This window comes from Puma concolor, chromosome A2 (assembly GCF_028749965.1).
Source record: "Puma concolor isolate L17-30 chromosome A2, mPumCon1.1.hap2, whole genome shotgun sequence".
NCBI classification, from domain to species: domain Eukaryota; kingdom Metazoa; phylum Chordata; class Mammalia; order Carnivora; family Felidae; genus Puma; species Puma concolor.
In genome coordinates, this window is record NC_141668.1 from 78,572,689 (window position 1) to 78,585,830 (window position 13,142).

A 13,142-nucleotide genomic window follows, 5' to 3' on the forward strand; every position below is an offset into this window, starting at 1 on the left:
ATAATATCATAGAATCCTATCACAATACCATTAGCAGTTATTTCCTGTTTCTCTATATTCTGTATCCCAGTACCATATTCAATCCATAACTGAAAGAGTATCTCCCACTCCCCTTCACCCATTTTGCCTATTCCCCACCCACTCCCTCTGGCAGCCATCACTGCACTGTACTTACGAGTCTGTTTATGCTTTTTGTTTATTTGTTTTTTTTTTTTTTTTTTTTATGTTTCACACATAGGTGAAATCGTATTTGTCTCTCTGATGTATTTCAATTAGCATAATACCCTCTAGGTCCATCTGTGTTGTTACAAATGGCTCAGTAATGGTTCTTTATGTATATTTACGTATATGTATATATTCACCATGTCTTCTTATAAGTTCATCTGTTGGTGGATACTTGGGTTGCTTCCATATCTTGGCTATTGTAAGTAAGAGTGCAATAAACATAGGGGTGCATATATCTTCTTGAATTAGTGTTTTTGTTTACTTAGAGAAATACCCAATAAGTGGAATTACTGCATCCTATGGTACTTCTTTTTTTAAAGTTTTGAGGATCCTCCATACTGTTTTCCACAGTAGCTACACCAATTTACATTCCCACCAACAGTGCACAGGGGTTCCTTTTTCCCTACATCCTTGCCAGTACTTGTTGTTTCTTATCTTTTTGATTCAGCCATTCTGATGGGTAAGGTATATCTCTCGGTGGTTTGATTTGCATTTCCCTGATGGTGAGTGATGTTGAGCGTCTTTTCATACGTCTGGGGCCATCTGTATGTCTTCTTTAGAAAAATGTCTATCTGGGTTTCTGCCCATTTTTTAAATCCTATCAATTATGTTTTTGGTGTTGTGTAAGTTCATTTTATATTTTGGATATTAACCCTTTATTGGGTAATCATTTGCATATATCTTTTCCCATTTAATATATTGCCTTTTAAAGATGGGTTTCCTTTGCCATGTAAAAGCTTTTTATTTTAGTATAGTCCTAACAGTTTATTTTTGCTTTTATTTCCCTTCCCTGAGGAGACCTCTACAAAAATGTTGCTATGGTTGATGTCAAGGAAATTACTGCCTACATTTCCTTCTAGGAGTTTTATGGTTTCAGGTCTCCCATATGAGTCTTTAATCCATTTTGAGTTTATTTTTGTGTATGGTGTAAGAAAGTGGTCCAGTTTCATTCTTTTGCATGTAGCTGTCCAGTTTTCTCAGCACCATTTATTGAAGAGACTGTCTTTTCCCCATTGTTTATCCTGTCCTTGCCTCCTTTGTCATACTTTAATTGACCACTTGATTAAGTGTGGGTTTATTTCTGGGCTCTCTGTTCTGTTCCATCAACAGATCTGTGTCTGTTTTTGTGCCACTATCATACTGTTTGGATTATTACAGCTTTTTAGTATATCTTAAAATCTGAGATTGTGATATGTGATACCTCCAGCTTTGTTCTTCCATCACAGGATTGCTTTGGGTATTCCAGATCTTTATGGTTCCACACAGATTTTGTTATTATCTATTCTAGTTCTGCAAAAAAAAAAAAAAAAAAAAAAAAGTGCTCTTGCCATTTTAATAGGGATTGCATTCAATCAATAGATTGCTTTAGGTAGTATAGACATTTTAACAATATTCTTCCAATCCATTAGCATGGGATATCTTTCCATTTGGTTGTGTTGCCTACAATTTCTTTCATCAGTGTTATATAGTTTTCAGAGTACAGGTCTTTCACCTCCTTGGTTGAGTTTATTCCTAGATATTTTATCCTTTCTGGCATAATTGCAAATGGAATTATTTACTTAATTTCTGTTTTTGCTAATTTGTTGTTAGTGTATAGAAATGCTACTGATTTCTGCATGTTAACTTGTATCCTGCAGCTTTACTGAATTCATTTATTCTTTTTTTTTTTTTTTTTTAAATTTTTTTTTTCAACGTTTATTATTTTTGGGACAGAGAGAGACAGAGCATGAACGGGGGAAGGGCAGAGAGAGGGAGACACAGAATCGGAAACAGGCTCCAGGCTCCGAGCCATCAGCCCAGAGCCCGACGCGGGGCTCGAACTCCCGGACGGCGAGATCGCGACCTGGCTGAAGTCGGACGCCCAACCGACTGCGCCACCCAGGCGCCCCCATTTATTCTTTTTTTAAACCATTTTATTTATTTTTTAACTTGAAATTTATTGTCAAATTGGTTTCCATACAACACCCAGTGCTCATCCCAACAGGTGCCCTCCTCAGTACCCATTGAATTCATTTATTCTAATAGCTTTTTGGTGAGTCTTTAGAGTTTTCTAAATATAGTATCCTGTCATCTGCAAGTAGTGACTTCTTCTTTATCAATTTGGATGCCTTTTATTTCTTGTCTGATTCCTGCAGCTAGGACTCCAGTACTGTGTTGAATAAAAGTGGCAAGAGTGAGCATCCTTTTCTTGTTCCTGATGCTAGAGGAAAAGCTCTATATTTATAAGGAAAAGCTCTCTATTAATAATGTTTGCTGTGGATATTTCATATATAGCCTTTATTATGTTCAGGTATGTTACCTCTAAACCCACTTTTTTGAGAGTTTTTATTATGTATGAGTGTTGGATTTTGTCACATACTTTTCTGCATCTGTTGAAATGATCTTGTGATTTTTATCATTTGTTTTGTTGACGTGGTATATCACAGAGATTGATTTGTGAATATTGACTCATACTTAAATCCCACTTGATCATTGTGAATGATCCTTTTAACTTATTGTTCAGTGTGGTTTGCTAACATTATGTTGAGGGCCTTTGCATCTGTGTTCATCAGAGATAGAGGCCTGTAGTTTTCTTTTTTTGTAGTGTCTTTGTCTGGTTTTAGAATCAGGGTATTGTTGGTCTTATAGAATGTATTTGGAAACTTTCTTTCCTCTCTGTTTTTTTGGAATAGTTTGAGGACAATAGGTGTGAACTCTTCTCTAAATGGACTTTTGTTTGTTGGGAGTTGTTTGATTACTGATTCCATTTTGTAACTAGTAATTGGTCTGTTCAGATTTTCTATTTCTTTATTCAGTTTTGGAAGATTGTATATTTCTAGGAATTTATCCATTTCTTGTAGGTTGTCTAAATTCCAAACATATAATTTTTTATAGTATTCCCTTAGAATTTTTTTGTATTTCTCTGGTGTCAGTTGTTACTATTCTTTCATTTCTCATTATGTGTCTTTTTTTTTAAATGAGTTTTATCAATTTTGTTTATATTTTTAAAGAACCAGCTCTTGGTCTCATCAATTTCTTTTTCTTTTTTTGGTCTTTATTTCATTTATTTATGCTCAAGTATTTCCTTCCTCCTACTCATCTTGGGCTTCGTTCTTACTAATTCCTTTAGGTATAAAGTTAGATTTTTTTGATAATTTTCTTCTGTAGGTAGGCCTTTTTTGTTATCAACCTACCTTAGAACTGCTTTTGGTATATCCCAAAGATTTTGGACCATTATATTTTTGTCTAGATGTATTTATTTATTTATTTATTTATTTATTTAATTTAAAATGCATTTTTTTTTAGTGTTTATTTTTGAGAGAGAGGGAAAGACAGTGTGAGGGGGAGAGGGGCAGAGAGCTAGGGAGACACAGGATCCAAAGGAGGATCTAGGCTTGAGCTGTCAGCACAGAGTCCAACGTGGGGCTCGAACCCGTGAACTGCAAGATCATGACCTGAGCTGAAGTCTGATGCTTAAATGACTGAGCTACCCAGGCGCCCCTAGTCGTATTTTTTAATTTCCTCTGATTTCTTGGTGACCATTGGCTGTTTCTTGCCATGTTGTATAGCCTCCATGTGTTTGCATTTTCTCTCTTTTTTTTCTTGTGATTAATTTCTATTTTAATACTGTTGTGGTTGGAAAAGATGCATGTTATTCCACTTTTCTTAAATTTATTGAGACTTGTGGCCTTAATGTGATCTATCTTGGAAAATGTTCCATGTGCATCTAAAAAGAATATGTATTCTGTTTTTGTATTAAATGTTCTGTATATACCTGTTAGGTCCATCTGGTCTAATGTCTTGTTCAAAGACTTTGTTCATTTTTCTTATTGATTTTCTGCTTGGATGATGTATTCATGGATATAAGGGGTGTTAAAGTCCCTTACTATTACTGTGTTACTCTCAATTTCTCCCTTTATGTTTGTTAATGTTTGTTTTATGCATTTAGGTGCTCCAGTGTTGGGTTTGTGGATATTTACAACAATTGTTATACCTTCTTGTTGAATTGCCCCTTTATCATTATGTAAATACTTTGTCTCTTATTACAGTCTTTGTTTCAAAGTCTGTTTTATCTGATTTGAGTTTTTACTCAGATCAGATACCAGCCTTTTTTTTCTGCTTCTGTTCGTATGGTGTCTTTTTCCATCCTTCCACTTTCATTCTTTATGTGTCTTTAGGTCTGAAATATAGTCTGCATATAGATGAGTCTTGTTTTTTTTTTTTTCAGCGTTTATTTATTTTTGGGACAGAGAGAGACAGAGGATGAACGGGGGAGGGGCAGAGAGAGAGGGAGACACAGAATCGGAAACAGGCTCCAGGCTCTGAGCCATCAGCCCAGAGCCCGACGCGGGGCTCGAACTCACGGACCGCGAGATCGTGACCTGGCTGAAGTCAGACGCTTAACGGACTGCGCCACCCAGGCGCCCTGAGTCTTGGTTTTTTATCCATTCCGCCATCCTATGTCTTTTGATTTGAGCGTTTAGACCATTTACATTTGAAGTAATTTATTGATAGGTGTGTACTTACTGCCATCTGTTAATTGTTTTCTGGTTATTTTTGTAATTCTCTGTTACTTTTTTTCCCTCTTGCTGTCTTTCTGTGTGATGACTCAGTAGTGTTTTGATTGACTTTCTCTTTATTTTTATTTTTTATTTTTTTGGAAAGAGAGAGGAAAAGAAAAAAAGCATGAGCCAGGGAAGGGGCAGAGGGAGAGGAAGAGAGAGAATCTTAAGCAGGCTCCACACTGAGTGGAGGGGCTTGATCTCACAACTGTGAGATCATGACCTGAGCCAAAACCAAGAGTCAGACACTTAACTGACTGAGCCACTCAGGAGCCCTGTGGATGATTTTTAAATTTACATGGGAGACCACAAGGCCAAGAACAGCCATGATATTTCTGAAGAACAGGTAGGGTGGATTTACCCTACCACATATATAAGCGCCTATTACAACTACATAATAATGCAGTGTGGTAAGGTTTAAGTATGGATAACAAAATAGAATAGAGAGCCTAGAAACAGTTCCACAAAGCACCTGTTTAGAGGAGAAAAGAGGGATTATTTAGTAATTGGACCTGGAGAAAATAGTTACCTGTTTTCACCTGGAAAATGATGCAATTGGCTCACTATTTCACATGCTATTTAAAAAAATCTGCTTAAAGGTGCCTAGGTGGCTCAGTCATTTAAGTGACTGACTTCGGCCCAGGTCGTGATCTCACAGTTCATGAGTTCAAGCCCCATGTGGGGCTCTCTGCTGACAGCTCAGAGCCTGGAGCCTGCTTCAGATCCTGTGTCTCCCTCTCTCTCTGCCCCTCCCCGACTTGTGCTCTGTTTCTAAAAAAAAATGAATAAACATTAAAAACATTTAAAAAAAAAAATTTTTTTTTTTTAACGTTTATTTATTTTTGAGACAGAGAGAGATAGAGCATGAACGGGGGAGGGTCAGAGAGAGAGGGGGACACAGAATCTGAAACAGGCTCCAGGCTCTGAGCAGTCAGCACAGAGCCTGACGCGGGGCTCGAACCTACGGACCACGAGATCATGACCTGAGCCGAAGTCGGACGCTCAACCGACTGAGCCACCCAGGCGCCCCAAAAACATTTTTTTTAATAAAAAATTACACTTAGATTAAAGAATTAATATCTGTTCAATAGCACAACTTCAACACACCTAGGGAGGCATATGTTTTTTGGACTTTTAAGTAAGGAAAGATTGCTTAAAGAGGAAACAAAAAGGTATTGTCTATAAAGGGAAAGATGATAAACTTAACTCCCTCTCTTTCTGCTCATCTCCCACTCACACTCTGTTTCTCTCTTTCTCTCTCTCTCTCAAGAATAAATAAATATTAAGGAAAAAAAAAGAACTTTGACCCTTCTCTTATACCATACACAAAAATCAACTCCCAAGTGGGTTAAGATTTGAATGTAAGATCTAAAATTGTAAAACTAGGAGCGCCTGGGTAGCTCAGTCGGTTGAGGTCATGATCTCACAATTGGGGATTTCGAGCCCCGCATCAGGCTCTGTGCTGACAGCTCTGAGCCTGGAGCCTGCTTTGGATTCTGTGTCTCCCCCTCTCTCTGCCCCTCCCCTGCTCACACACACACACACACACACACACACACACACACACTCTCTCTCTCTCTCTCTTTCTCTCTCAGAAATAAAATAAAAACATAAATTTAAAAAAAAGATAGCAGTTAACATATTTGACTGAAAAAAATTAAAAATTCTGATGATACGAAGTATGTGTTGATTTACTGTCCTCCAACTTGGGTATTGCCCTAATCCTTTTAACTAAAGCCTCTCCATCCATTGTTTGGTTGAGTATTATTTTGTCACTAATTAAATTTATTTCTTGCCCCAAGAAGGGCTCGTTCATTATTCATGCTTGAGAATGTTTGCCTTTTATACTTGAAAATCACCTTGGCGGTGTATACCAAACTATTAATACCAACTTAAGTACTGTGTAGAATGCAGAAAAGGTGTAAAAAATAGGAGCTGGGGGACTTAGGGAAAAAGCTTTTCTTGCAGAATATTTCTTTACAAAATATACTGAGTTTACAGGATATATTAATGTTAAAATCATTTCCCCCAATAGAAGAGTAGAAGGATGCAAAGAAAAAAGATAAGTAGGATGATAGGACTGTAAGGAATTTAAAACACTGGAGAATATGTTATAAGTTCTAGACAGTCCTCAATGATTATTACTTCCCACTTTTTCTCCATCTGCCTCCAAATCTGTGGTTATGTTGTTCATTTTTTCCCATATTATTTTTCAGATAAATTGAAAAAGAGACTAATTTTTCAGATCTCATTGTTAAGTAGATTATGATCTTATAAAAATTGCTGCTATAATTTTTTTAAAACACTTTTCTATTAAGAAGAAATAAAAAGTCCAATAACCTTAATTCTGAGTTCTCAAATGTTACAACTGAATTTCTGACTTACATTCTATATAATTCTATATAATTGTTAGAAATATATCAGTTTTTTTGACTCTTTTTTCTGGTTTGAGCATATTCAGGTTAACAACTTTGCTGGAAAGGATGTCAAAATAAAGCATTGTAGGCCTTTTTAGTTTTCTGGAGGAGGAGTACACCTATATTCTAGCATATGTTTATTATTTTTCCACTTAACTGTTCAAATAAACAAATGTTAAAAGTATTTTCTTGGACTTGACTTGAAGTTTCTACATAAATTTCAGGAACTAAAAAAAATTTCATTGTTCAAATTTTCCCATATACAGAAAAATACAGAACAGTGAAAAACTTATGGTATATTTACCACCTAGATTTAGGAGTTTGTTTGTTTGTTTTGAGAGTGTGTACACAGCAGGGGAAGGGTAGAGGGAGAGAGAGAATCCTAAGCAGGCTTCATGCCCAGCGTGAAGCTCAATCCAAGAGTCAAACTCTTAACTGACTGAGCCACCCAGGCACCCCAGCAGATTATTAACATTAGTATATTTATTTGTTCTGAAGTATTGTAAACTGCAGCTATCATAACACTTTAGCTTTGTAATACTTACACTGTGACTCTCTTAAAAAAAAAAAAAAAAAAAGACACTTCTGGGAGTGCCTGGGTGGCTCAGTCCGTTAAGTGTCTATTGATTTCAGCTCAGGTCATGAACTCATGGTTGTGAAAGTAATCCACATTTGGGATGCGCTCTCTCTGCCCTTCCCCCTTCATGGCACACACTCTATTTCTTTCTCTTTCTCATTCTCATTCTCTCTCTTTCTCTAAAAATAAATAAATAAAAATTCTAATTGAAAAAAAGACACTTCCAGTATAACCATAGTACTATTATCTCATCAAACAAAATCAGTAATAATTGTTTAATATCTGATATGTAGACAATGTTTAGATTTCCTTATTTACCCTCAAACTGACTTTTAAAATTTCATTTATTTGAGTCAAGATGTAACTCTCACAAGATTCCCTTATACTAGAACAGTTTTCCTTCCCCTGCTTTTTTCCCACCTTAATTTCATTTGTTGAAACCAAGACAATAGTCCTATAGAGTGTTACAATTTCTCCTATTTTGTGGTATTCTTAACCATGTTACTTGAGTCTCTGAATTTCCTATAAATTGGAACTTAGATCCAGTGGATTGTTTAGATTTAGATTAAACTTTTTTCCTAAAAAATACTTCATAGATAGATAATGCTGAATACTTAATTTTGCAGCACAAAATCTTACTCAGTGATGCTAAGGTTAATCAGAGTGTGCAGGTTCTAGAATTGTTTTTGGGTTTTTTTAGCAGAATAAATTTACTGTGGCAATATTCCTCAAAGTGTGTAAAAGAGGATACTCAGTAAATATTTGTTGATTTGTCTTTTGTTTTTTTTTACATACTCCTTTCCTTAGGTTCTCCTTTTCTTGTGTGAAAAAATAAGACAATTACTTTCATTTTTCACTACAGATTTTCAGCTACTGATGTTACAAACAAAATATTGCAGCATAGAGTTGAGGAAAAGACTTAAACCAGGTGAGTAGTAAGAAAAGTCTGAAGAAATGATAAGACTACCATTTTTATGAAGTTCATTATTGGGATGATTGATAAAATTGGAATATGAACCATAGGATACTCTCTAAATTAAGTTTCCTCAATTTGATAATGTTACTGTGAAATGTAAGAATATTCTGAGGTAAGGCACCTGGATGACTCAGTTGGTCAAGTATCTGACTTCGCCTCAGGTCACGATCTCACAGTTTGTGCTTTCGAGCCCCAGGTCAGGCTCTATGATGACAGCTCAGAGCCTGGAGCTTGCTTCAGATTCTGTGGTCTCCCTCTCTCTCTACCCCTCTCCCATCATTTTATAGATGATTTAATGCTCTGTCTCTCTTTTTCTCTCTCTCAAAAACATAAACATTAAAAAAATTTTTAAGAATATTCTGAGGTTTTTAGGATGAAGAGGTGTGATGTATTCAACCTACTTTCAAATTGTTCACAAAAAAAATATGTGATACCAACGTGTGTTTGTGAGAGAGAGAGAGAGAGAGTGAGTTTGGTGAAATTCTGGGTTAATAGGAACTCATTTATTTCCAGTGGAAGTATAAATTGGTCCAGTCTTTCTGGAAAGCATTTTGGCAATTTATCTCAAGTTTTTAGTTAAGCCTAGTAAGCTTACTTTTTCTTATATAGTAATTCTAGGAAGACTACAAAAAACTATGTATATGAGGATATTTATACAAGAGTGTATGAGTGAATGAATAATGAAAATTTGACAGTGACCTAAATATCCAACAATGTGAGACTGATTAAATACAATCAAAAACTCAAAGTATTAGAAATGATAGTATAAATCTATATATATTGATACAATGTCTGTAATGTATTTTTAAGGGTCCACACTGCTACTAAACATTATGAATAGTATTAACCTATTTGTTTTTTTAAAAAGATGCATGTACACAGGTATACACATGTTTGTACGTGTTTGATTTATTATGTGTAATCTGCAGGTGCATGTGTGTATATGTTATATACACGTACATACTTATATATGCATTTGTGTGTACATAGACATTTGGAAAGGTGATACCCTTATATTGCTAGTGGTTATTTTTGAATAAAAGGTTTATAAGTGGTTTTTATACTTTTTTATATTAACTAACTTTTTAGAAAAGAGTATATATTGCTTTTCACATCAAATTTTTCTAAGATAATGCCTCTTTTGAAGATTATGTGTTTTTATTTTATACCTTTGGAGCAACTTTTGGCATGCATCAGAAATAATGATATATTTGCTAGCTCTATATTAGAGTATATACGTAGTTCTTATGAGGCTAAATACACAGATTCTGGGCCTTGTTGATCAGGTGCCTTCATTCTGTTACATGGCCAGAGTCTGTATTCTTACTGCTCTATGAACTGTCTTACAAATGTGATGCTGCTCACACAGCTTAAGTGCACTACCATTTTTGGAAAATCAGAGTGCATGTTCTATTAATGACAATTGTGTAGTTAGTGCCTTTGTGTAGAACTTATATATATTTATTTTTGATTGTGGTCAACAGCACGTGCTTTGATATTAATGCTGGCTACTGTTTTTATAGATGATTTAATTTTTAGCAGTCAGATCTGAGGGATTTTCATTAAACTCCTATTTTAAATTTTGATTTTCCTTAACAGATTTTTCTTTAGTCAGTTAAAAATATGGATCCTGAGTCAGAGGGACCACAGATTATCAAAGTGACACCCCTTCAACAAATGTTTGCCTCTTGTACTGGAGCTATCCTGACATCACTAATGGGTAAAATAATGTTAATGTTATAGATTATGTAACTGTTATAGATTTCCATTTGAATTTACTGTCTGAAATAATGATAGTATTATCATTCATGCTTCATCATATCTCTCCATCAGCGTAACATAAAAATAACTCTGGAGAGAGAATCAAGAGACTTGAATTTTATTACAGTCTTTGCCATTCTTAGGCTGAGTGCAGTTTGAGACAGTCCCTACTTCTCTCTGAACTTCATTTTTACCTATGAAATCAGGGGCTCAGACCAATATTGAAGTGCCTGTCAATATTGAACTTTTATGACTCTATTAGCCTTTTTTAAAAGGAAACAAGAAAATAGGATAAAATATTAGTGTAATGAATGATTTAGAACTTGGGCAACTTATGGTAGCAACAAATACAAGTTACGTTTTCTTTTGCTTGCATTAACAGTGAATTTCTTAAATTCCTTTGGCCACATTTTCTGTTTTTTACAGTCTATTTCTTCTAGAGAAAGACAAACAATATAGTTAGGTGATAGATGGCTAGTTTATTTAGATAAGATAGCAGATGATTAGAACACATATAAATGTATTACTGTTGGATGTGCTATCTTACTTCAGTTACTGTTGTAAAGACCTTAAAGATAATCTAATGTGACTTCCTCATTCTCAGATAAGGAAAAGGTTTCTTCAACCACTATTCGGCATTTTTTCCTACTTGGATAAAATAGCATGCAAATGAAAACAATTCTCCTTTACTGTGCTATTCCCAAATGGAGTAACACAATGTGACAGTAAAGACGATTTATGGCTAGCTTACTCACTTTTTCATTATCTATAGTTTTTATTTGATATAGCTAAATTTAATGTGTTAGAAAAACTAATATTGTTGATTACTTGTAATAGAGTTATTCTCAAATTTTTATATAGACTTCTAAAACTTTTATTCTTTACCTTAGATGATATAGTTTCTTAAAAATACTAGTATTTTAGGTTTGGAATGGAATTATTATAGAAATATTATAAATGATAGTTTAGTGATGAGAGAAGTAATTGTCTTCTCATTGATCCTCTTTTAAACAGAATTCAAGGGCAAAAAATTAGAATGTTACATTTAAAACCACTTTGAGATAAATAATCTTACTCATATAGTCATGAAGAGGGGTATGATTTGCTACATTTTGTCATATTTGGACAAATATCTGTATAATTTACAGGTATTATTAATTAAAATTTATGTTTCTTCATAGTGACTCCTCTGGATGTCGTTAAAATTCGACTGCAAGCGCAAAGGAACCCATTCTCCAAAGGTATGTGTACTAGTTATCCTGAAAATCTTGTTAGGTTTTTAAATGTTACTTTATTCATTTTTGTTTGAAAAATATTTTTTGTTAATTTTTTAAAGTTCATGCCTCTTTATCCTCATGCAGAAATGCTTTTTGGCACGTACTTAGTTGTACGTGATGGAGTCTAGCCCTAAAACAAATATATATAAAACACTTATAACTCTTTTATATAGCTGATTAAAGTATCGGGTGATTTAATATTTGAGTATGTGTCTCACAAGAGCACAATTAAAAGTGTAAGGAATCTTAGACTCTAGCTTCCTCCTTAGTCTGAGAGTTCTGCCCATCCTAGAACATTCATCCAACAGTCATCCAACTGGTGCGTGAATATAGTGCTTAGAAATCATTATTTTATCAGGATAGTATGGTTTATGTGAATTTGAAAAGAGTAGTCATGTATTTTTATTAGATGGGAAAAAAATAGCAATTCCTTTATCAATCTTCCACAATTTTATAAAGATGATATTTTAAACATGTTAAAATTTTTTTTAATGTTTATTTATTTTTGAGAGAGAGAGAGAAAGTACAAGGTGGGGAGGGACAGAAAAAGAGAGGAACATGCAAAATCCAAAGGAGGCTCCAAGCTCTGAGCTATTAGCACAGAGCCCGACGCAGGGCTAAACCCATGAAACACAAGATCATGACTCAAGCTGAAGTCGGATGCTTAACCAACTGAGCTATTCAGGTGCCCCTCAAACATGTTTAAGTAGCAGAAAACAGATTGCTTGGACTATGAGAATGTTGGCTTGGACATAGATGCCCCTCTGATGAACACAGTACTGAGATGGAATGAACAATAGGCATATTTCAGATGGAGGAAAGTATACATGGATTATAGGAGAGTTAAAGGGAAGGTAGTTTCCTACACATTTAAGAAATCCTTAAAAGCAGAAGGAGACACTTAGACTTACATATTATGAAACTCACAGAATTATACATGGTTGAACAGAAAAGGTAATTTTGGCAGCTAGAGTGAGTCCAATAATTGGCAGGAGTTGCTATTAGGGAAAGTTGTAGTAAATTAGGTGGGAGCTGATGAATGTCTAGATTGAGCAGTATAAATAGAGAGCAAGGGACAAAGCATAGCACAATTTACATTGGTGAGAAGAACCTTTTTAAATAGTGTATTTTTCTAATTGGGATATAATTGACATATAACATTAATTAGTTTTAGGTGTGCCACATAATGAATTAATGTATGTGTGTATTGCAAAATGATCAACCCAGTAAGTTTAGTCAGTGTTCCATCACCTCACACAATTAACATTTTCTTGTGATGAGAACTTTTAAAATCTACTCTCTAAGCAACTTTCAAGTGTACATTAGATTTATGTGTATGTTTTTATTTATTTATATGTCTGTTTCACT

The 13,142-nt window shown here is 34.7% G+C and overlaps 1 protein-coding gene across 6 annotated transcripts in view; it reads left to right on the forward strand.

The window, feature by feature from the left end:
* Window positions 1–13,142, forward strand: part of SLC25A40 (solute carrier family 25 member 40) — a 69,014-nt gene that overhangs the window by 5,575 nt on the left and 50,297 nt on the right. For all 6 annotated transcript variants that reach the window (XR_015248038.1, XR_015248037.1, XR_015248041.1 and 3 more), the window contains exons 2-4: window positions 8,623–8,688; window positions 10,336–10,456; window positions 11,679–11,738. Coding sequence is in view for 1 of the 6 variants with exons in the window: in XM_025929713.2 (XP_025785498.1) it covers window positions 10,360–10,456; window positions 11,679–11,738 (157 nt within the window). In the remaining 5 variants the exon portion in view is untranslated. The remainder of the gene's footprint in view (window positions 1–8,622; window positions 8,689–10,335; window positions 10,457–11,678; window positions 11,739–13,142) is intronic.